Source organism: Cyrtonyx montezumae, unplaced genomic scaffold, assembly GCF_038088225.1.
Source record: "Cyrtonyx montezumae isolate F1298 unplaced genomic scaffold, pur_monq_1.0 scaffold_19, whole genome shotgun sequence".
NCBI lineage: Eukaryota > Metazoa > Chordata > Aves > Galliformes > Odontophoridae > Cyrtonyx > Cyrtonyx montezumae.
The window spans coordinates 4,288,979-4,310,839 of record NW_027071925.1 but is presented as its reverse complement, the minus strand read 5'-3'; the positions used below and the strand labels follow the sequence as shown (position 1 = coordinate 4,310,839).

Below are 21,861 nucleotides of genomic sequence, written 5' to 3'. Positions count from 1 at the left end.
AGCTCCCGCAGCGGCGGCGGCCGCCGGTGGAGCGGGGCGGGGCGCGGGGCGGAGCGGCGCGGGGCGGCGGAGGAGAGCGGCGCCGATGGCGGAGCAGCAGCGCGTGTCGCGGTGGTACTTCGGCGGGATCGCGTCGTGCGGTGCCGCCTGCTGCACCCACCCGCTCGACCTGCTCAAGGTGCGGGAGCGGCGGCCGCGGGGCTCGGGGAGCGGCGGCCGGGGGCGGTCGCCGCGGGAGGGCCGAGCGTGGCCGTGGCCGTGGCCGTGGCCGTGGCCGGGAGCGGCGGCGGTGCCCTCGGTGCTGGCCGCGGGCCCACTGGGCTGCGCGTCCCCGGCCAAGACGCCGGGCGCCTGGCATCCCCGCCGCCGCTCAAAGGGGCCGCGCGCGGCCGTGGCTGCCAGCCCTGACCCGGCCCGCGGCGGCCAAGTGGCGGAGAGCCCGGCGGGGCTGCCCTGCGCCGCGACCCCGCGTGGGGTTCGGGGCTCCTTCCGCGCGGGGAAGGACGCCGGGCCGGGGCGGGCTGGGAGCCGGGCCGGGCGCCCTCGGTCCGACCCCGCGCCGAGCCGGCGGAGCTCGGGGGGGAGGGTCGGCCTTTGCCCCGCGGTGTGCGAGCGGGCTGTGAGCGGCCCAGGCCGGGGCTGAGCGCGGAGCTTTGCCTTTGGGCCACAGCTGCAGCCCTGAGCCGGGCAGGTGGCCAAGGGCACTCCTCCGTGCCTGCGGACATTGGACCCTGGGAGAGCCCACCCGGCCCGGCCGTAGGTGCACGACCCCCGCCCGCCCCGCACAGCCCGCGCTGCCGTGGCACGCAGAGAGCTCCAGCCTCAAAGGCCGAGCCCTTCCTGCACAGCAGGAGCCGGATTCCGCGCTCCCACCGTCCCGCTGTGCGTCCCACGCTGTGCATCCCACGCTGGGACGTCCCCTGGGCTCTGACCCACAGCACAGAGCTGCGCTGAGCTCAGGACACGCTCCGGCAGAGGCTGAGCAGCTCCTGCACGAGGGCTCTGCTGCAGCAGCCCGGGGCAGTCCTGCTCGCTAATGGTGCTGGAGCTGCTGCACTGCTCCGGTGGGGCTGCAGCGCACAGGAGCAGTGCTGCGGAGCGATCTCTGCCTCTGCTCCTCCTGCTGTTCCTGGAGGCCACGTGTGCCCAGGGCAGCGGGAGGTCGTGAAAGCAGCAGTGCCACCTGGTTCCTTCCAACCAGGTTGTGCTGGTTGCTCACTTGCTCACGTGTCTCTGGGTCATCCCCCCGGTGATGCACTCCGGGGCTTTCCTTGGTCGGCTGCACACCGTGGCATTGCCACGGGCCCTGCTCCTGCAGCCACTCCAGCTGGCAGCCACATGGGAGGGGCAGTGCTCGGCGCTCCACCTCCTGCACTTCCACCCATGTGCTGCTGGGCCAGGCCAGGAAAGGTTCCAAGCGCTCCTCAGATGGGGGCAGCCCCGTGCTGAGGAGCTCCAGGAGCTGCCCACCGTGGGGCAGTGCCCTGACACCGCCAAGCTTTGCGCCAGGTCCACCTGCAGACACAGCAGGAGGTGAAGATGCGGATGATGGGGATGGCACTGCGTGTGATCCGCACCGACGGCATCCTGGCCCTGTACAACGGGCTCAGCGCTTCGCTGTGCCGCCAGGTGGGTGCCGCCAGGTGGGTGCCGCCAGGTGGGTGCCGCCAGGTGGGTGCCCACACTGCAGGGCTGGGCAGCAGGGCCCGGTGGGTCACCCTCCCTCTCCCCCAGATGACGTACTCCCTGACCCGCTTTGCCATCTATGAGACTGTGAGGGACCACTTGGGCCGTGGCAGCCAGGGGCCTCCCCCCTTCTACCAGAAAGTGCTGCTGGGTGCGGTGGGAGGTGAGTGAGGCATTGGGAACCCCCCCACCACCCAATTCCCTGAGGGTGGAGGAACCCTGAGCTCAGCTCTGCTTTGGCTGCAGGCTTCACTGGTGGCTTTGTGGGGACACCAGCAGACATGGTGAACGTCAGGTCAGTTCTGCCCTCGCTGTTGTGCTGTACTCCCCCCTTCCTGATGCCTCTTGTGCCCTGGTGCCCTGCAGTCACAGCAGGTCCTGGTGGGGATCTCCAGGTCTTGAAGGGCAAGCTGCTCCAGTGGGATGGCCCTGAGCTGGGCCCTGGAGGGCTGGTTCTTGTCCTCTGGGAGCGAGCCACAGTCCTGGGCAGACCCCAGCACGGTGCTGCAGGGGGGCAGGGGTCTCCCCCACCTCAGCCCACCTGTAAAGGACATGACACCCCCCCCTGCTCTGCCTTGCAGGATGCAGAACGATGTCAAGCAGCCGGCCCACCTGCGGCGAAAGTGAGTGGGGAGTGTGGGCTGTGCTCTGGCCTGGGGGAGGCAGTGCCGTGGGGGAATCTCAGCCCCTGACATCTCCCACTCTTGCTCCTTGCAGCTATTCCCATGCCCTGGATGGCATGTATCGTGTCCTGCGGGAAGGTGAGGCTGTGTCTGCAGTGGGAGGGGGTGTGAGCCCCCCCCGGGGATGCCTGCCCTGCAGGAGCACTGCAGGGGGCTCCTCCAGGACAGCAATGGAGATGGGGGGATGGGGCAGCAGTGGGCCTGCCGGGCTGAGGACATCACTGCAGCACGTGGCTGTGGCACAGGGCATGGCAGCACGCCCACACCGCTGTGAGAGGCACCGTCCAGGAGCTGCTGGGAAAAACAAGCTGGAGAAGGTTGGGGGAATGAGTGGCAGCGGGCGGGGATGGAGCTGACCTGAAGGGACTCCATTCCTGTGGCACTGCTGTGACACACACGTGTGCTTAACATGAGATGCTGGAGTTGGGGGGGGTGGAGGGGAGGAGGTGCCTGGGGAAGAGGGAGTGTGAGCAATGCCCCAGGGCTGTGTCGTCCCCTATCCACAGAGGGCTTGAGGAAGCTGTTCTCAGGAGCAACGATGGCATCCAGCAGAGGGGCCCTGGTCACTGTGGGGCAGGTAGGATGGTGGGGCTGGGGGATGGAGCAGCGCATGGCACAACAGGGAGGGACGTGCTGCTAACTGCTTGTCCCTGCAGCTCTCCTGTTATGACCAAGCCAAGCAGCTGGTCCTCACCACCGGGCTGCTGTCGGACAACATCTTCACGCACTTCCTGGCCAGCTTCATCGCTGTGAGCAGGGCAGGGGGGCAGTGCTGGGGCTGGGGCTGTCTGCAGCCGGGCTCAAGGCTCAGGGTGGTGTCCTGGGGCTCAGATGGAGCACAGAGGCTCCTGTGCTGCTGGGTTGTACCCAGGAGCCATCATTCTGCACCAGGCAGAGCCGTGATCCCCGTGCATCCCACAGGGCGGATGTGCCACATTCCTGTGCCAGCCCCTGGACGTGCTGAAGACACGTCTCATGAACTCGCAGGGCGAGTACCGGGTGAGCAGTCCCTCCTGCAGCTCCCGGCCCCTTCCCTGCTGTGCCTCATCACCTCTCTCCCTCTCGCCCCAGGGTGTTGTGCACTGTGCCATGGAGACTGCCAAGCTCGGCCCGCTCGCCTTCTACAAGGTGTGTGAGTGCAAAGAGAGGTCGGGCAGGAATGGAGGTCGGTGTTCATAGCAGTGCTGGGGACAGAGCTCTCAGGGCTCTGCAGCCACGGTCCTGTGCCAGGCCCTGGAGAGCTGCAGGATGCTCCTCTGGGCTTGCTGCCTGGGTGTGGGATCCCAGATGGGAGGGCAGTCCTGGCAGTGATGCTCCAGCAGTCACTGGGTGTCACTGACCATTGCAGACACGGTCAGCTCTGGGCCCGGTGTGTGGGGCTGGGTGAAGTTCCCCATGTGCTTATCTCCCAGGTGGACCCCACAGTGGGTTCAGTGGATGCAAGGTTCCTTCCAGATGCTACCGGTGTGGTTTCCCCACTACTGCTGTTCTGCATGTCCATCCCCACAGTTGGGCTGCAGGCACTCTTGGCCCCACACGCTGACTCCCTTCTTGCTGTCCCGTCGCAGGGCCTCGTTCCCGCTGCCATTCGGCTCATTCCTCACACCGTCCTTACCTTTGTCTTCCTGGAACAGCTGCGAAAATACTTTGGGATCAAAGTGATCACCTGAGTGGGAGGGCTGGACCCTGCTCCCCGGGACTGCAGAACCCCCACCACCGCCCTGGGCCAGGGCTGCCCCCTCCCCACATCCCTGCACCCGGGGCCGGCCGGTCCCAGCCCCCATCCCACACCCACCCTCGTTCTCAGCACCTCCATTACCTCTGAGACGTTCCTGGGTCTCGTCCCCTCTGCACTCTGACTCTGCCCTCACCCCCACCGGAGTGCCCACAGCAACCCTGCCCCAGTGCACCGCCTCGTGCCTCCTCCTGGGCTCAGCTTGCAGCGGGGGGGGGCTGGTGGGGGCCCATTTTGCTGTGCCCAGGCAGCAGTCAGGTCCTGCAAGGGGCTCCCACCACTCCTGCAACAGCAAGGGTGGACGTGGGCTTAGTGAACGTAAGCAGTTCCTGCTGAGTGCCTCTGTCCTCCTCTACTCCTCCGCTGCCCCCGTGCAGCCCCCAGCTGTCCCCCCACCCCCTCCCCCCCCATTCTGCTCAGCCAAAACTCCCCAGCGCCCGCTGGGCTCTTCAGGGATTGTGCCTTATACCAATGATAGAGAAAGGACCCGGGGGGGGGGGGCTGTGGGGCGGCCGCGCTGCCTTGCTGTGATCCTACTGCTGCCACATCACCGTCCTCAAGCCCTGCAGCGTCCGTCCTGCCCCGCTGCTCCCCGAACTGAGGTGACCCTCCCCCCATTCACCCCCGCCTGGCAGCCCCCTCTCCCCCCCCCACCCCACGGGGGCTGCGGGCACCGCCCTCCACGCGCGCAGCGCTGTGCGGAGTGGCCCCGAGGGATCAAAGAACTGGAATATCTGCGACCGTAATGTATAATAAACAGAGGAACAAACGCGGCGTCCCGCTCGAGTGGGGGAGGGCAGAGCGGGGGGGTGCGGTGTGTCCCCTCCCCCCCCATCCCAAGGAGCTGCACCCCGCTGAGTTGCGGAGATGATGGGTGTCCGGGCTCCCCGTCTCAGCACCGCACGGAACGGGGACGTCCCCGTCCCGAGGGCACCTCGCAGCCCCGTGCGGGGCTCCGGGCAGAGCCGTGCCAAGGGCCCGTGCCCGCTGGCGGCCGCTGCGTCCTGGACGTGACCCTAATTGGGCCGCGGCGGCCGGAACGGAGCCAGCCTGGGACAGCAGAGAAGTGAAAGCTCGTCACCTTAACGAAGCCTAATGATGCCGGCTGGCATCGCCGCTTTGTTCCGGTGCCCGGAGCCGTGCGGGAGCCGCAGGGCAGGTGCGGGCCGGCGCGGTGCCGAGCGGCGGTGGGGATCCACCGCCCCGGGGATCGGAGCAGCCCTCCCCCACGCCGGCCCCGCTCTCCCGTGCCCCGACCGCGTCCCTCGGGGCTCAGCGGCCCTCTGCCACCGGGGGTTGCGTTCCCCTCTGCCCGGCTCCCCGTCCCCGTTTCCCGCAGCTCCCGCGGGCGGTCCCGGGTGAACGGTGCCCCGCGCCGCAGAGCTCGGACCGACCCGGGTTCGGGGGATGCCGCGGCCGCCCCGGGCCGTGTTTACCTGGCCGCGCTCCGCCAGGGCAGCGCATGGCAAACACAGACCCGACACCGCCAGCGGAGGCCGGAACGAGAGGGTCGGCGCAGCTCCCGACCGCCCCGCGGGGATCCGTCCGAGCGCGGAGTCAGCCCCGTTCCCGCGAGCAGGAGCCGCCAGCACCGGGCACCGGCAGCGAGCGGGGGACCCGTCACCTCCCGGGGCTGGGACGGGGCCGGGTTGCAGCGCGGGGGTCGCACCGGGAGCGGAGCTGACCCGGCGAAGCCGCGTTCGGTTGCATCCCTCCCGCACGGGGTCGGTGCGATCCCGGCTGTCCGGGCGGCCCGGGGGTGCTCAGCACCGGGACGGAACGGAGCGGAGGAGGCAGCGCCGGGACGAGAGGCGGTGACAGGCGCGGGCGCTCGCGGCTCCCGGGACCTTTTGCCCGCGCCGGTGGAAACACCGGGAGGGGGCACCGGGCCGCGCCCCCTCCCCCCCACCTCTCCGTGCCAGCGGGAGGAGAGGGGCGGCGGGAAGCGGTCTCTCCCGCGGTCCCTCCCCCCCGCGCCGGTCCCTCCCCCCCGAGCCGCCACCGCCGCCGCCGCTGCGGCTCCGGCAAAAGTTTTCGCCGGAGCGGCCGAACGCGCCGGTCCCGGTCCCGGTCTCCGCCAGCACAGAGATGCGCCCGGGAGCCGCCGTCAACCCAACCCCGACAGGTACGGGCGGCGAGGAGGGAAGGAGGGGAGCGCCCGCACAGATCCGGCGGACACCGCACAACGCGTGGCCGTGAGCTCGGGGCGCGGCTCCGGAGAACGGCCCGAGCCCCGACGGGGCTGAGCCCGGGGCGGGGGGGCCCTGGTCCCGGCTCTGAGTGCGCTCCGCGTCCGGTTCGGTGTCCCCGGGAGTGGTTCGGTCGTCGGGTATCTCGGCAGTCGCTGCTGCCGTGGCCGCTGTGCACCCATACCGGGTGGTTGGCATCGATTGGGCTCGGGCGTGCTGGGAGCATCTCCCATAGGTGCCCCCGTCTGAATGGTGCCCACCGGGCTCCGGCTGCGGGCACAGCGGTGATTTCGTGTCGGGCAGAAGCAGGGGACACTTTTCCACCCTCCGTGCTGCTCCCCAGGCTTCCCGATGCCGCAGGGGCCCACGGCGAGTGCCCTTTGTGACTCTGTCCCAAGCTCTGCTGTGTCAACACGGTGTTGGTAAATGGCTTTGTTTAACGAGGACATGTTGGGTATGTGACCTTGCCGGCCTGGCGGCTGCATGCGCATCCCCAAAGCAACAGCAGAGCTCACCTCTGCCCGGCACAGTGCTTCCCAGCCCGGCTGCTCCTGCGAGGTGGCACAGGGAGAGCAGGGCACGCCAGTGCCAAACCGGCTGTGTGCAGTGTGAAACGGCAGCTACTGCCCACCCCGTGCCCTCCCCGCTCCTCACTGCACCCTGTGCCGTGCCCACCACACACACTGCGGGCGTCCTGACCTGTGCCATGATGTTCTCAGCTTTATCTGTGCATCCACAGGAAAATTCCCCCTCCTCGCTATGTTAGTGCCGCCTCAGCTGCCAGCTCCCGTCCTTCCCACCAATCCTTTCCGTGCACTGTGATGCAGATTATTATGATTTTTTATTATTTTTTGATTTTTATGTTCTGTTGCCTGGAGAGGGAAAGAGAAAAAAAAAAAAGGCTGAGCGGAGAAGAGGCAAAATATGGATTAAAAATAGTTAATGAAAAAATGTGACCGCAAGCCCCAAGCTGCAGCACAGTGTTGAGACCAGCTGTGGAGCACAGCTCAGCTCCTTGCACCTCGCAGGGTCAGGGGCTGGGGAGCCTGAAGCAGGGGAGGCACAGAGCCCCTTTGCTCTTCTGTTGCATTCTGCTCAGCCGTCCTCCTGCATGCAAAGCCCCTGTGCCCTGCAGGGCCGTGTGTCGGGGTCTGCCCAGCAGCTGGAAGAGAGCTTTGCCTGCAGCCCCACAGCACCACTTTGGGGTGAGGACACCCTCCTGGGATGGGGCAGCTGTGTGCAGGGTCACTGCATGTTTGCAGCCCCGCTGCAGCTCGCTCCTCACTGATGTACCCTGAAGCTGTCCCCAGTGCCCATCAGTGTTGTGAGCTGGGCTGGGCAGGAGTGTGCTGAGCCCCCAGAGCGGGCTCACGTGCACACACGCCTGTCTGCACTGACCTTTTCCTAGGCTTTTCCCACTCCTCTGCTTCCCCCATGACATGCTGCCCACACGTGTCGCCCGCTGAGTCTCTCGTGCTGTCCTCCCGTCTCACACCCCAGTTCATGCAGTGTGATGAACTAGACAAACCTGTTTCCCCCATACAGAGCCGCACTGCTGCTGATCAGCACCCCTCTGTGCCCCACACTGCCTCCGTCCGACCCCTGCGCTCCCTCTATTGCATGGGGCAGCTGCAGGAGATGCCATCCCCTTCTCCTTCAGCAGTCCTGGAGATGATGCAAACCGCCTTGTCTGGACGGCGTGGGGCCGATTGCTGCTTGTTTGCATCCTGAGTTGCTGTTGACGAAAATGCTGTCAGGCTGGTTTAGGTTTTCTTGGTCCAAAGTGGCACAGGACCCAGTGCTGTCGGTGCCTCGTGACGTCGGCTCTCTGTGTGCTCGATGTTTCCGCCGTCATGCAGCTCTGTGCAAATGAGCTGTGGTCGTGCAGCGTGAGGGGTGCCCCAGGCAGCTCAGCTGTTCCTCTGCAGCCCAAGTTCCTCGTGTTCGTTTCACAGAGGGCAGATGGGGGCTGGGGCTGTGGGGGTTGCAAGTGGGGAGCAGGGGGTGTCCCAAAGCTCAGGGACAGTGCAGGTGGAGGCAGCACGGGGTGCAGGAGACCTCTTCACCACAGCCATCTCTGGGCACTGCTTGTCCTGCTTGCTGTGGTGCTGAGAGGAGAGAGGAGCAGTGTCTGCAGGGCCCGGCTCGCGCTGGCATTGCATCAGCCCTGGCCCTCCACCATCCCCTCCCCTGCCAAGTGCCAAAGCCCCCGCTGTGCTGCCTTGTAGCTTGAAGCACAAAGCCAAGCCAGCCATGCAAAGTGCTGCATTAGTGCACCAGGGGCTAAACCCGGGGTCTGGAGGATGGCAGCTCCCACTACCACTTCCTGAGCTCTCAGCTGTGTGCTCCCAACTCATCCCCAGGGGTCAAAGGGATGAGAGCTGAACAGAGGGACCAAGCTGTGTGAACCAGGCTCTGTTCACGGCTGCGCTGTGCCAGGCTGCTCACAGGTCACGTTGCAGATGCCCATGGGTGTCCCCATGGAGGCTTCCCCAAGCCACTGATCCATGTAGCAATGAGCTGCAGCAGTCTCAGATGTGCAGCTCGTTCCCTCCCCATGTGAAAGGCAACCCCAGCTGGGGGTGGACAGGATGGTGCCAGGCCAGGGCAGGGCCTGTGTGCCCGCAGAGACAGCATCCCTCCACGTGTGTGGGGATAAACGTGTGCTCATCCATCTCCTGTGCCTTGCCGCAATGCCGCGTGCTGGGGCTGTGGGGCAGGGATGAGACAGAGCACATTGGGACTCCCAGGGGCTGGTGACGCCCAGTCCCTGGCTGGGCGCTGTCCCTTTCTCCAGCACCGCGATTCCTTTCCCTCCTCTCCTGCTTATGGGTGCAAGGTCTCCGTTCTGCTGCTGCAGGCAGCGCAGTGCTCGGTGTTTGCAGCCCATCCTGCACCGGGGTCAGCAGCCTCAGAGACATGACACAGGGACATGCCGCATTGCCCAACACCAGCATGGGGCAAAAGTCCCCTGTGCTCCCTGCAGCCCCACCAGATGCACCCACCCACATGGCGGGGGCTTGGTGGCCGTGGCTCAGAGCAGTGGGGAATGTAGTGCCTGGAGCCAGCCAGCAAAGGGAGACGGTGACATGGGCTGGGTCCATCCCGTAGTGGCACCTCCTCTGGAGATGGATGGGGACAGGGGTATCTTGGTCCTGGTGGCCACAGCACATCCAGCAGGAGCACCACAAGCACTGGCACTGCCAGCTCCTGGGCCATTCTCAGTGCTGCTGTGAGCCCAAGACCCACTGTGCCAGCCCCGCAGAGCTGGATTGAGCAGCAGTTGGCTCCCCCCCATTCCCACTCACCAGGAACTGCTGCACCTCCCAGAGTGTGGGGACCCCCACTCTGTAGGCTGCTGGGGAGTGAGGCTGCAAAGCTCCACGGGCAGTTGGGGGAAAGGGCCTGGGAAGGGCCCTGCTGCAGGGCCAGGGTGTGTTGGGGCCCTGTGCCGGAGGTGAAGAGCGTGACTGCCCCACATGCCAGGACCCCTCACCCAGTGCAGTCTGCCCAGTTTGGCCGCAGCACGGCCCCGGGGCCTGGGGAGCAGTGCCAGCCGGGAGGGGAGTCTAGGCCAGAGGGCTCCCCATGCTAAATCCCACTGCAGCAGCTAAAAATAGAGCTGCCTCTGCCCCAGAGCTGCCTGCCCAGCCCGAGAGGGGCTGCCAGCACTTCCACTGCTGTGCCCCAGAGAAGTGCTTCTCCCCAGTGCAGGGATGCTCAGGGCAGGGCTGGGCATCATGGGTGCCATGGGGGGTAGCAGGAGGGGACAGGTGGGGACACTGCGTGGGGCAGAAGGATGGGGATGCTGCTGTGGGCAGGTGACTGGAAGGTGCCCATCGGTGAAGGTCCCAGAGCCCACGCAGTGAGTTCTGTCTGTCTCCAGGGGCTGTGTCTTGTCCTGGGAATGCCTAATAAGGCACACGCAGGCAGGTCTCGCTCCCCGAGCCACATCTGCAGCGCCACGGGCTGATTAATGAGCTTCTCAGGCAGCTGATTGCAACATGGCGAGCGGGTCTGCATGGAGAAAACACGACTTTCCCAGGGATAAATATAGGCAGAGCAGAGCAGTGAGCCCTGGGAGCGATGGCTGGAGGGGAGGTGGGGGGAGGCTGGGGCTCAGCAATGCTGCAGCATCAGCTGCCACACTGCCCCCTTGTCAGAAGGGCTGAAATCCCATACAGGAGCCCCATAACCGGCTTAAGGGGGATAGAGGGAGTTTATGGCTCCTCGTGAGCCAGGCTTTGTGTGCGAGCTCCTGGGTGCCGTGTTGGATGAGGCTCCCCATTGCTTGTGTTGGGAGCAGTGGAGCTGGCAGCAAAGCTGACATGGGGCCACGCAGCCCTGCAAGCGGGGATCCCTGCGGTTAATGGTTAACCACCCCAGGGTGGCAGTGTCCTTTTCTGTGCAGCCACCTCTGCCTCTGAAGCCACCTCCATGCCCACAGTGTGCTGGGGCTGGGGGGCCCGCAGGGTGAGGGATGGGGTGCACTGATGTGCCAGCATCATGGCCATCCCCACTGCCTCGCATGGTCCTGGGGTGCTGTGGATCAGCACTGGTGCACATCACACGCCAGTTTTAATGGGGGGAATTTAGCTCAGGTCTGTGAGCTGGGGGTGGGTCAGGGATGATGGGATCCCCAGCTGCAGCCTCAGGAGCCTGGGAGCTTTCCCAGTGTGAGGGCCCACCCCATGCAAGCAAGTCACATCTTGAGTGTGGCTGTGCTCCAACTGCTCATGGCTGGTGAAAGGAGCAGGGGCAGCTGGGTTTGCTCTGGGAAGGCAGAGAGGTGACTGGCAGCAGTGACAATGCCATCCTGGGGAGGAAATGGCAGGTGCTCAAGGGCTGCAGACTAATGGGGAAGAGCACAAAGAAACAATTGAAAGTTAAAGGCAGGTGGAGAAGGGGGGCACGAGTGAGGCTATGGCAGCTCTACTCACCCCACAGCACACCCCCAGTTGCACATCTCTGTGACCCAACCTCTCGTGCAGGGTCGCCCGTGTGCCAGGGCCCTCACTGCCAGGGCAGAGGAGCTGCTGAGGGCCGGTAGGAAGCCAGGACCCTGCTCCTGATGCAGCTTGCAGCCTTGGAGGCATGTCCCAGCCACATCTCCTCACCCTCCTGCTGCTGCTGCTCTGCTGCCAGGTAAGCATGGGCTCCCAGAGATGCTGCCCACCACAGCCCCTTACACATCACACTGTACAGCAGCCACTGCCCAATCCTGCTGTCCACACGGCACAGGGTGGCACATCCATCTGTACCTGCCCACGGCCATCCTTGAGCTGCAGGGCTAGGGACTGCCTGCCTCTGCCTGGCCCTGGTGACCTCTCTGGTGCCCTCAGGGCCCCTCTGCCCAGATCACAGATTTCCTCTTCGAGAGCTGGAATGCTTACAGCGAGGAGTGCCACCGCAACATGAGCCGGATGCCTGCACCCACAGGTGAGAAGGGGCACCCCATCCACTGCCCTGCTGGGAAAGGGACCCCCCGAGGGTGGGCATGGGGCAGTGTGGGGACGGTGACTGTGGGGGCTCCTGAGCTGACACCCCCCATGGGCTGAATCAGAGTGCATCTCTATTCTGCCTCCCCGCAGAGCTGGTTTGTAACCGAACCTTTGACAAGTTCTCCTGCTGGCCCGACGCGCTGCCCAACACAACCGTCAACGTCTCCTGCCCCTGGTACCTGCCCTGGTACCAGAAAGGTAGCAGCAGGGCACAGGGTGGGGCGGCTGAGCAGGGCAGGGTTGTGTGTGCATGCACACCTCTGTGCGGGTGCACGCTGCTGGTGTGCTGCTCCGTGTCCCCTGGGCTGGCACGCAGATCCCGGCCATGTCCCATTGCCCTCAGCTGCCCCATCTCCCTCCTCCCCGTGCAGTGAAAGACAGATACGTCTTCAAGACGTGCGGGCCGGATGGGGAGTGGGTGACGGGCCCCAAGGGGCAGTCCCTGCGGGATGCCACGCAGTGCCAGATCGACGCCAAGGACCTGGAGGCACAGGTGGGCAGCGGGCAGGGGGCTGCCAGGGCAGCTGAGTGCAGCCCCCGCCCTGTGCTGTTCCGCCCCACTCCTCACCCTCACTGCCTCCCTCACTGTCCAGGAAAAATTTGCCAAGACCTACGGCAGCTTCAGGGTGATGTACACCGTGGGCTTTTCGATGTCCCTGTGCGCTCTGCTGCTCGCCCTGGCCGTGCTGCTGGGCTTCAGGTGGGTGTGGGCAGGGGCTGAAGTGGGGGGGGGCTGTGGGGGAGCAAGCAATGACGGCGGTCCCCCGCTTCCCCAGCAAGCTGCACTGCATGAGGAATTACATCCACATGAACCTCTTCGCCTCCTTCATCGTGAAGGGCGTCTCCGTGCTGGTCATCGACGCCCTGCTCAAGACTCACTACAGCGACAAGATCGACGACAACAACGTGCGCATCTGGCTGAGTGATGAGGTGAGCGGGGGGAGTGGGGGCTGGGGGTGAGGGACCATGGCAGGCCCTGACCCCTCCCTGCAGGCTACTGCTGGCTGCCGGGCGGCCACGGTCTTCATGCAGTACAGCATCGTGGCCAACTACTGCTGGCTGCTGGTAGAGGGCATCTACCTGCACAACCTGCTGGTGGTGGCTGTTTTCTCCGAGAGGAGCTATTTCACCCTCTATCTGTGCATTGGCTGGGGTGAGTACAGCCTGATTCCCATCCCCATCCCCATCCCTGGGCCTGCACTGTGCCTCACCTGCCCCTCCCCGTGCCTTCCCTCCAGGGGCACCTGTGCTCTTTCTCATCCCCTGGGTCGTTGTGAAGTTTCTCTATGAAAATATCCAGTGAGTATCAGCCTGTGCCATAGGGGGTGTGGGGCACAGGGGGTACGTGTGAGATATATTGGAGATAAATCCATGGGACAGCCCTGCAGCCACCTTGGTGCAGGGCTGCCCCGTGGTCCCCATCTCTGCAGGTGCTGGAGCACCAACAACAACATGGCTTTCTGGTGGATCATCCGCTTCCCCACATTCCTGGCCATCCTGGTGAGCCCTCAGCCCACGGCTTTGCCCACCACCTCCCCTCGCTCTGCCATGTGCCCCTCATAGGCTCTCTCTTCCCCACTACAGATCAACTTCTTCATCTTCATCCGCATCATCCAGATCCTCGTCTCCAAGCTCCGCGCGCACCAGATGCGCTACACCGACTACAAGTTCAGGTGCGTGCCCGCACGCGGGTGGTGCAGTGCTCGTGGCACGGCCCCACGCCATGGCTGGCTGCTCTGTGCAGGCTGGCCAAGTCCACGCTGACACTGATCCCGTTGCTGGGCATCCACGAGGTCATCTTTGCTTTCATCACGGATGAGCACGCCCAGGGCACGCTGCGCTACGTCAAGCTCTTCTTCGACCTCTTCCTGAGCTCCTTCCAGGTGAGCGCAGAGGGCCGGGCTGGCCACAGGGACGCTGTGCTGGGAGGGTCAGAGCCGGGGTCAGGGCTGGCCACTGCCCCTCATGCCTCTCCTGCCTCTGCCCAGGGGATGCTGGTGGCCATTCTCTACTGCTTCGTCAACAAGGAGGTGAGCAGCCGAGCTGGGAGCGGGCGCGGGGTCGATGGGCTGTGCTGATGGCGGCCGCCCGCAGGTGCAGGCGGAGCTGCTGAAGCGGTGGCAGCGCTGGAAGCTGGGGAAGGACCTGGCAGAGGAGTACAAGCACACCTACAGCCACGCTCCCAGTGCCCGCAACGGCACCGGCGGCTGCGAGAAGCACCAGCTGGTGGGCGGCTGCACCAACGGGACGGGCCGCGGCGCGGCCGCACGCTCCGCTTCCCACTACCTCGAGAGCAGCGGCCACCGTGCTGCTGAGCAGCTCGCCATGGGAGAGAGGCACCACTGCTATGAGTTCCCCGAGACCACGGCCGAGAGCCACTTGTGAGCCTACGGCTGAACCCGTGGGGCTGAGGCAGACTGAGCTGTGGGGCGGCTGCTGCGCTCACCCCGGGCACTGCGGGGCCGTGCAGTGGCCCACGGACAGGGATGGAGAAGGCGAGTGGGGCTGGGGAGGGGAACAGGGGATGGGGGGTCTGTGGGGGCTGGGAATTGGGGGGGTGGGGTTTATCCTGTGGTGCTGCCCTTGTGCGCCTGCAAGACCCTCTGCGCAGTGGTGTAATTTATGTCATAACTGTGTAAATAGGTGTGGGCCCATGCCGGGCTGCAGGGCCAGCTCTGAGTGTGCCTGTCTGTGGGGAATGAACGTCCAGGGGGTGGGGAGTGGTGACACCACCACCCAACAGCGTCCCCATCTGCCTGTGGGTGATGGGAACTTCACCCCGAGCTGGGGATGGGGCCACGTGGCTGGGAGCCCCCACACCGCTGTCCCTATGGCTGCGCACAGGTGAGCAGGGTACAGGCAAGAGGGGGAGGGGGCTGCAGTTCTCCTCCAGCCACTAATCAGCTCTATCAGCATTGCCAGGAGCCCTTAATTAAATCATTTGGAGCTGCCCATTCAGCCCTGCTCTCCTGAGGATGGGCAGCAGCTGCTGCTGGCGCTGAGCACCGTGGGGTCCTCTCACCCTCAGGCCGGGCAGGCTGTCCCCACAGTGCCATGGGTCAGGCTGGGCAGCCGGTGGGGTGGGCTGGCACCCTAAGAGGCTTGTGCGGTGCACATGAGCGCTAAGCCCGGATGCCACGGCTTTAGGAACCACAATGGCTTTGTGCAGGGATTAACTCACTGCCCTGTGCCCGGGCTGCACCCGGGTGGACAGGCAGCCCCCACAGACCGCATCAGGACCCACGCGCAGCCCGGCGTGCACTGTCCCCACCTGTTCTATAGGCACGAGCTGTGCCACACAACACAAGCACAGTGCAGTGCCCCAGCTGCACCAGGCTGGCAGTGCCCCACTGCCACATCCCTCTCTGCCCCAGCGCCAGTCCCAGCCTGCCTACACCCTCCAGGCTGAGGGAGCTGCAGCGAGGGCAGCAGCATCAGTGGGGCCGGGCAGGCATGAGGAGAGCACTCAGCACTGATCCCAGCTGCGTGGTGTTGGCCGAGCACACAGTAATTTTCCTCTGTTTACGTGACAACTCGCTGGCTGCCCAGCCAGCCCTGCTCTGCTCACCCACCATGGGGCCAGCCCCGCGCCAGCAGCCGGGACCATGGGGCCGAGGGCCAGGGCTGCAATGGTGAGGGCAGCTCAACCCACGGGACCACAGCACTGGGACGGCAGTGCCATGGCACGGGGTGAGCTGGGAGAGGGGATGGCAGGGACGGGGCTGGGCATGGGGACATGGATGGGGATGGACCCAGGGCTGCAGCGCCAGCCGCCACTTGTCCCCACGGCACTGCCGTCACCGCGGCCTCCTGATGCGGTAACGAGCCTAATTGGAGCAAATTGCTGAAGCACGAGGCGGTTTCTGGGAAGGTAAATATGGTCAATGCACGGCGCCGGCCCCAGTGCCTGTTGCTCCAGTGTTTCCATGGCAACACACCACTGTCCCCCCCCCCCACACCATCCACCCCCTGCAGAACCGTGGCGCCCCATTGGGGCCAAGTTGAGGGGCACAGGGACCCCCAGCCCCGCTGTGCCAACACCGCGCTGTCAGTCAGCAGCCCTGGGCACCTGGACACGGCCGTGGGGTCCGACAGCACCAGCACCACCGTGCTCCCCCCACTCTTGAAAACACACTTGTGCCCCACACACAGCCACATTCGCATCTACACACGCACTTGCGCCGCTCACACCCCCGCGCAGGGCTGACATCTGCGGGCAGAGCAGCGCAGCGATGCGGCCGCCGTCGCCCACGGGTTCCCATGGCAGCGGCCGGACGGGGACGTGCAGTGCCCACCCCCGCTCGCGGCGACGTCCCCGTGCCCGTGCCCGTGCCCCCAGCACTGAGCGGGGACGAGGAGCAGAGCCGTGCAGAGGATGCACCGGGAGCGGTACCTGAGCCGGGTCACGGCGGGCAGCCCCCGGCGCCCACGAGGCCTCGCTCGCCCCGCAGTGATACTGCCGCTTCATCAGGGTAATTGGAGGCTGCAAATTGGTCTGCTAAGTAGATTGTGCCTGTTACCATTCTCTCTTCCCACTACTTAATTCAATGATACAACACATACCTCTCCTCCTCCCACCACTTAATCTAATGATAACAGCCGGAGCCGAGTCACGGCGAAAATAAGCCATGGCCGGGTCTGATTTTTATAGGTAAACAGCCTGATTTCCCTCGGCCTCCGGCCTCAGCCCCGCTCAGGGCACCCCCCCTCCACCTGAACCTCCCCTCCTGCTGCTTCACCACAGTCACCCCGTGCTTTGTTAGCAGCCTTTAGAGAATCCTTTCTGTATGACACTTCATTAGAGCCTGAGCGAGCAGTTCGCCTCCAGCACCACAGCAGCCAAGAGACAAACAAGGCAGAGGGCTCCAGGGCTGGGTGCTGGGGCCCCGAAACAGCCGCTGTGCCACAGCCACACAGCAGCGGGCTGCAGCCCTGCAGCCTCCTGCCCCACGCCCTGCTGACCCCGCTGCAGAACACGGGGACGCGGCCTCACCCACGCGCATCACCCACGCCTCCAGCAGCCGCGAGGAGCTGCGGGAACGGCCCACCCGGAGGCGGCAGCGGTCCCCATTCACTGCTGCTCCGACAGAGGGCAGCTCCCGCAGCGCTGCCCAGGCACCATCCAGGGGCGGTGCACCCCGGCGCTCCACAGCAACGTTTTGGAGATGGGAGGCAAACAGGGTCACGGCGCAGCACAGAGGTGCACTTGAGGAGAAATTCTAGCAATGCTAAGTATAGTTTAAATGCCATAAATGCAGGAGAGGGAAAAGGATACGGGTGTATTAATAGTCTGAACATTTCAATCTTTGGTCCAGCAACAGTTCCTAGGATGCTGGCTGGCAGGAGGGCTGCCAGAGCCCAAGGGCATTGTGCTACCAGCACACGGTGCCAGGCTGTACGTGCCTGCAGTGAAATTAAGAGCCCAGAGCAAGTGCAAGGGCAAGACCCCTTCCAGAAAATGAATAAATCAAGAAACGAGGTGGCTTCTGCCCCTTGTGATCCTTGTCCTTAGGGCTTGGCCAGGCCTGAAGGAGTACACAAAACTCTGATGTTTATTGTCAGCACTGAAGCCTAAAATAAGAAACACAGTGTTTAAGCAACAAATCAGGACACGTTCAGAAGCCTAAAAAAAGGATACTACTCCAGAAAGGCTGCAGACAGATGCAATGTGCATACACAGCTCAAAGGAGAGGGGCTGAGTGAGGGCACAGCCCCGTGGGACTGGCCCAGCACCCATGGCATGGCTGAGAGCTCTTGTGGGCACCGGGCACCCACACAGCCAGCACAGCCCTGTGTGAGCAGCACACAGCCAGGTCGGGCAGAGGTGGCCCTGGAGCTGATGCTTGTGATGTGCAATGGAGGAGCAGGCAGAGCCACACAGAGGCAGACTCAAAAGAACACCAGCTTTTATTTACAACACTCCTCAAGTGACAGACAACAGAAAAAAAAATAGAAAAAAAAATAAAAAGGGAACAGTATCACTCAATGACGTAACAAAAGAAAGTTAACAGCAACCACAACTCCCCTGCACTAGGAATCCACCACGTGCTGGGCACAGCCCCTGCAGCTCCCTCCCTGCCAGCTCTGAGCCCAGGCAGCAGGCTGCTCACACAGCTCCCCACGTGCCCAGAGGCACTGAGCAGCCCCACAGCTGCTCTGCTCACATGGGCGCTGAGGCCACAGTCACTATCCCTGCACAGAAATGATTACGCAGGAACAAGGGTCCCAAGAAAGTCAGCCCCCAGGGCAAGTCAGACCTGACCACCACAGCCAGTGCACAATGCTACAGGCAGCTGTGGGGGCCAGGTCTCCTCAAAGGGTGCATGTATGGGAGGTGGTGTTAGTGCTCAAACAGCAAGGAGCTGCTCAGGCAAGGATGCAAATGAGCTTTTTAATGTTAAGTCCGTGCTAGCCACTCCCCTGGCTGGGGGTGGGAAGGGGCTGAGCACAACTCAGTGCTCCTGCTTAGAGCACCTCAGGGATGTTTGGTTCTGGAACCTCTCTCTGTCCCTCCCCCCACAGGGAAAGAGAAGTAGCTCCACTACCAGCACTGCAGGGACATAGCCCAATCTAAGCACAAGGAAAATCTGGCATCGGATTTAGACTAGACCCAAGAGCTTTGGCAGCACTGATGAGCCCTGGGCATTAGCAGAGTAGGTACAAATTAAGCCCTCCAACCAGGGAGCAAAGAATAGGCAAAGTGTGCCGAAGTGGCAGCAATCAGCTGCTTGATGGTGCTGAACTGGGGCTGCCAGTGTCTCCCTTGGCACCAGGCCAGCATCAGGTTTCCTTCCTTCTCCGCTTGGTCCACTCCATCCAGCACCCATAGTGCACAAAGGGGAGCAGAGCTGGCACTGCCTCTACCTGACAGCACAGGTGCCCTGCCCTGCCTTGCACTAGAGCCCAGGGAGCCCGAGTGCTCAGTACAACAGGGACAGAGATGGAAGAAAAACAAGTGACCGGTGAGCCCAGCACGGAGGCCTGAGGAAGCTGCAGGTCAGGGGCTGCAATCTTTTACAGAGGGCTCTGTCTAGCTTCAGTGAGCCCCCAAGCATTGTAGAATTCAGGTAGCTCCGAAGCCAGCCCCAGAGCTGACTGGTTCTCCCACGGGCAGAGTACAGTAACCAGAGGAGGAAATCAACACAAAATCTCAACTTAAATCTGCTTGAGGACTTTAAAGACCGGCCGATCAGCGGGGGGACCTGCCTTACGACTTCTTCGCATCCTGTGTGTTCCTCCGCTTCAGGTCGCTCAGATCGACGGGCTTAAATGCTGCGGGGAACAGAGCACAGACTCTGTCCGCGCCGCAGCTCCCGCCCCCCCCACCCCGGGCCCTCCCAGACGCCTCCGGCCGCAGCGGACAGAGGGCGCGGCCGCTCACCTTTCAAGCTGGGGTTCGGCATCTTCTCCACGTACTCCTCGACCAGGCCGCGCTCGGAGCCCATCTGGCTGCGCAGGTCGCGCTCCACGCACTGCCAGGCTGCGGGGACACGGGCGGGGCGGTTCGCGCGGGGCTCGGCCGCGGCCGCGGCCCCAACCTCCCCCCCCCCAACGCGCCGCTCACCCTCGTAGATGAAGCGCACGTTCTCCTCGTGGGCCGGCGTGAAGATTTCGCTGCCGGCGCCGGGGGAACGCGGCCCGCCGCTCCGCTTGCCGTTGTAAACGACGCGAGACACGGGGGAACTGAAAGCGAAGCGCGGGGGCTGAGCGGGGCCCGGAGCCGCGGTTGGGCCCGGGTTCGGGGCGGGGCTCACCTGGCCATGGCGCGGTGCGTGCGGCGGCGCGGCTCGGCTCGGCGCGGCTGCGGGGAGAAAGGAGAAGGCGGCCAGGCCGGGGCTAGGCCGCGGGCGGCCCCGCGCCCGTCGCCATGGCAACGCGCGCCCCTCACCTGGGCCCGACTCCCGCCTCCGCTCGCCCTCGGGCCGCCACGGAAGCGCCGCAGCGCGCAGGCGCGGCCCCGCCCTCGACGTCACGCGGCCCCGCCCCGCGCCCAAACCCCGCCCCCCTTCCCCCCCCCCTCCCGCAGCGGTTGCGCGCTGCCGTGTACGAAGGCTTTATTGGAAAAGTACAAAGCGCGCCCCGAGGCCCCGCCCGGAGCCGGCCCCGCGCAGCCCCGCTGCCCGGCACCGCCGCACGGCCCCTCAGTCCATCGTGGCGGCCTGGAAAAGCTCCACCAGGTCCTTGTACTCGGGGTCGATGAGGTCCGACGGCTTCTCCCCGTCGTCCGTGGTGGCCTCCAGGCTGGCCCCCAGCGACAGGAGGTACCTGCGGCGGCGACAGCGTGAGCCCGAGCCGGGCGAAGCGTCCGAGCCCGGCCCCGGCCCCGCGCCTGCCCACCTGGCGATGTCGGCGTGGCCGTCGCTGCAGGCCATGTGCAGGGGCGTCCACCCGTTCTCGTCCCTCTGGTGGATGTCAGCGCCGTACTTCACCAGGAGCTTGACGCAGTCCAGGTTCCCCGTGAGCACGGCTTGGTGCAGGGCGGCCATGCCTGCAAGGAAGGGACGGGTCGGCGTGCGGCCACCGGCTGAGCGCGGCCCGGGATGGAGCGGTGTCGTTTGGGGAAGGGACCAAACCCGAGGAAGCGTGAGGGACTGCCACGCTGCACCGCTGAGCAAGCGCAGCGCCCGTCTGCACTGCGTTTCCCCAGATCTCCCCTGTATCTGGGGCTCCACCGAGCCCCTGCCCGTGGCCTGGCCCCTATCCTCCTCCAGGAGCAGCCCTGTGCTGCCTGACTTCCAGAAGTTCAGTACAGAGCGAGGCATGAGGCAGTCAGCATACGTGGGTCATTTGAGATCGTGCCCCTGTGGCCATGTGACGGCAGATGCCGAAGCCAAGCACACGAAAGAGAGAGAAATTCTGGGCTCTGCACCAGCCTGTACGGTTCAAGGCATTCCATAAACAGTCTTTAGCGAGGTTGGGCACAAACAGAACACAACTGCTTCTCCATAAACATTAATTCCGCGAGGCCGCATAACCATGCGTGTGAGAGCAGCGTTTGTTTGAGCTATGGCCAGAGCCAGGAGCAAAACAGTACCTCACTTCTCTTCCCTCCTTCCCCAGAAGCAGGATGAAAGAAGTGAGAGTCCCACTGCCCAGTCCCGAGCTCCACATACCCACCCATGCTCTTTGTCTCTATCTGCATTCCTACTCCTCTGGGTCACACCATGGTGGTTGGTGCGTGGGGGCATCGCTGTGCCCCGCAGGGCCCTGCCTCATTTCCTCCTTCCTGCAGCACACACCGACCATGCTGCTGAGGTGAAGTGCCGGGGCAGTGATGCAGGGCTCTCTTGGGCCCTGTGACTAGCAATGATTGGGGGCAGTACTCCTCACGAGGGAGGGAAGACAATTTGATTTCAACCACCACTCTGCCACGGGCAGCCCGGAGCCGGGCTCTGTCCGCACCGCTCCCTCGTGGCCCAGCGAGCCGTGACACTGCGCAGCTCACAGCACTCACCGGAGGGATAGATGGTGTCCAGAGCCACTTTCCTGGCACGTATGAACCTGCCCACCTGCTCCAGGTCCCCCTGCCTGATGTGGTCCTGAAAGACGACGTCGTTGGGGAAGTGCACCGTACGCGAAGCTCTCAGTCTCTGGCGATACCGACTGTACCGGTGCATTGAGACTGGGAAATAGTCCTTCATGCTGCCCGCAGCCCCGGGACGCTGCGCAGGAATGTGGAGGCTGCAGGACAGCTGCGTGGGCAGCACTCGGCCCCTGCTGCCCTTGGAGCACCGCTTTCTCCTCTCCCTTGCAGGCCTGTCTCTGCCAGGAGGAACGACGGAGCCCAGCCCTGCTGGGGCCTCTTGTGAGCAGCCTGCGGGACGTGGCAACAGCCTCGTGCCACCCTGGGCCCAGGACTGACAGTTCTCTGGGGCATGGCATTATATAGGCTCTGGGGGCTATTTTGGGGACGTGCAGCTCATGCTGCTCGCTGTGATATTGGTAATCGAGCCGCCCAGCCCGGAGCCTCCCACTTTTGGGTAGAGGTTGGTGTCTCGTCTTACTGCCCACCTGTTGATGTGCCCATCCAAGGGGTCAAACCTGCTGCTGCTCATGGACAGCCCTCC

The 21,861-nt window shown here is 64.5% G+C and overlaps 4 protein-coding genes across 5 annotated transcripts; 2 read left to right on the top strand and 2 right to left on the bottom strand.

The window, feature by feature from the left end:
- Positions 1–72: 72 nt before the first annotated feature.
- On the top strand, positions 73–4,166 carry SLC25A10 (solute carrier family 25 member 10). Its single transcript, XM_065735280.1, has 11 exons — positions 73–178; positions 1,510–1,629; positions 1,735–1,849; positions 1,933–1,981; positions 2,268–2,309; positions 2,404–2,447; positions 2,876–2,946; positions 3,026–3,118; positions 3,291–3,368; positions 3,441–3,497; positions 3,938–4,166. The coding sequence occupies exons 1-11, from the start codon at positions 86–88 to the stop codon at positions 4,037–4,039; spliced, it is 864 nt and encodes a 287-aa protein (XP_065591352.1). The 5' UTR covers positions 73–85; the 3' UTR covers positions 4,040–4,166.
- A 1,929-nt stretch (positions 4,167–6,095) lies between these two features.
- GCGR (glucagon receptor) lies at positions 6,096–14,248 on the top strand. Of its 2 annotated transcripts, none has more exons than XM_065735611.1 (14): positions 6,096–6,229; positions 11,285–11,438; positions 11,636–11,732; positions 11,885–11,992; positions 12,166–12,287; positions 12,388–12,494; positions 12,571–12,724; positions 12,827–12,947; positions 13,033–13,093; positions 13,225–13,294; positions 13,379–13,467; positions 13,539–13,677; positions 13,783–13,824; positions 13,889–14,248. In XM_065735611.1, the coding sequence occupies exons 2-14, from the start codon at positions 11,388–11,390 to the stop codon at positions 14,177–14,179; spliced, it is 1,452 nt and encodes a 483-aa protein (XP_065591683.1). In that variant the 5' UTR covers positions 6,096–6,229; positions 11,285–11,387; the 3' UTR covers positions 14,180–14,248. The 2 variants fall into 2 exon arrangements, with proteins under 2 accessions (XP_065591683.1, XP_065591682.1); XM_065735610.1 differs by having other exon boundaries at positions 12,788–12,947.
- Positions 14,249–18,527: 4,279 nt separating this feature from the next.
- On the bottom strand, positions 18,528–19,734 carry MCRIP1 (MAPK regulated corepressor interacting protein 1). The gene is made up of 5 exons (XM_065735275.1): positions 19,683–19,734; positions 19,549–19,595; positions 19,359–19,477; positions 19,176–19,274; positions 18,528–19,066 (listed from the first exon to the last, which is right to left on the bottom strand). The coding sequence occupies exons 2-5, from the start codon at positions 19,554–19,556 to the stop codon at positions 19,002–19,004; spliced, it is 291 nt and encodes a 96-aa protein (XP_065591347.1). The 5' UTR covers positions 19,557–19,595; positions 19,683–19,734; the 3' UTR covers positions 18,528–19,001.
- Positions 19,735–19,827: 93 nt separating this feature from the next.
- PPP1R27 (protein phosphatase 1 regulatory subunit 27) lies at positions 19,828–21,624 on the bottom strand. Its single transcript, XM_065735274.1, has 3 exons — positions 21,249–21,624; positions 20,132–20,282; positions 19,828–20,059 (listed from the first exon to the last, which is right to left on the bottom strand). The coding sequence occupies exons 1-3, from the start codon at positions 21,433–21,435 to the stop codon at positions 19,936–19,938; spliced, it is 462 nt and encodes a 153-aa protein (XP_065591346.1). The 5' UTR covers positions 21,436–21,624; the 3' UTR covers positions 19,828–19,935.
- Positions 21,625–21,861: the final 237 nt, after the last annotated feature.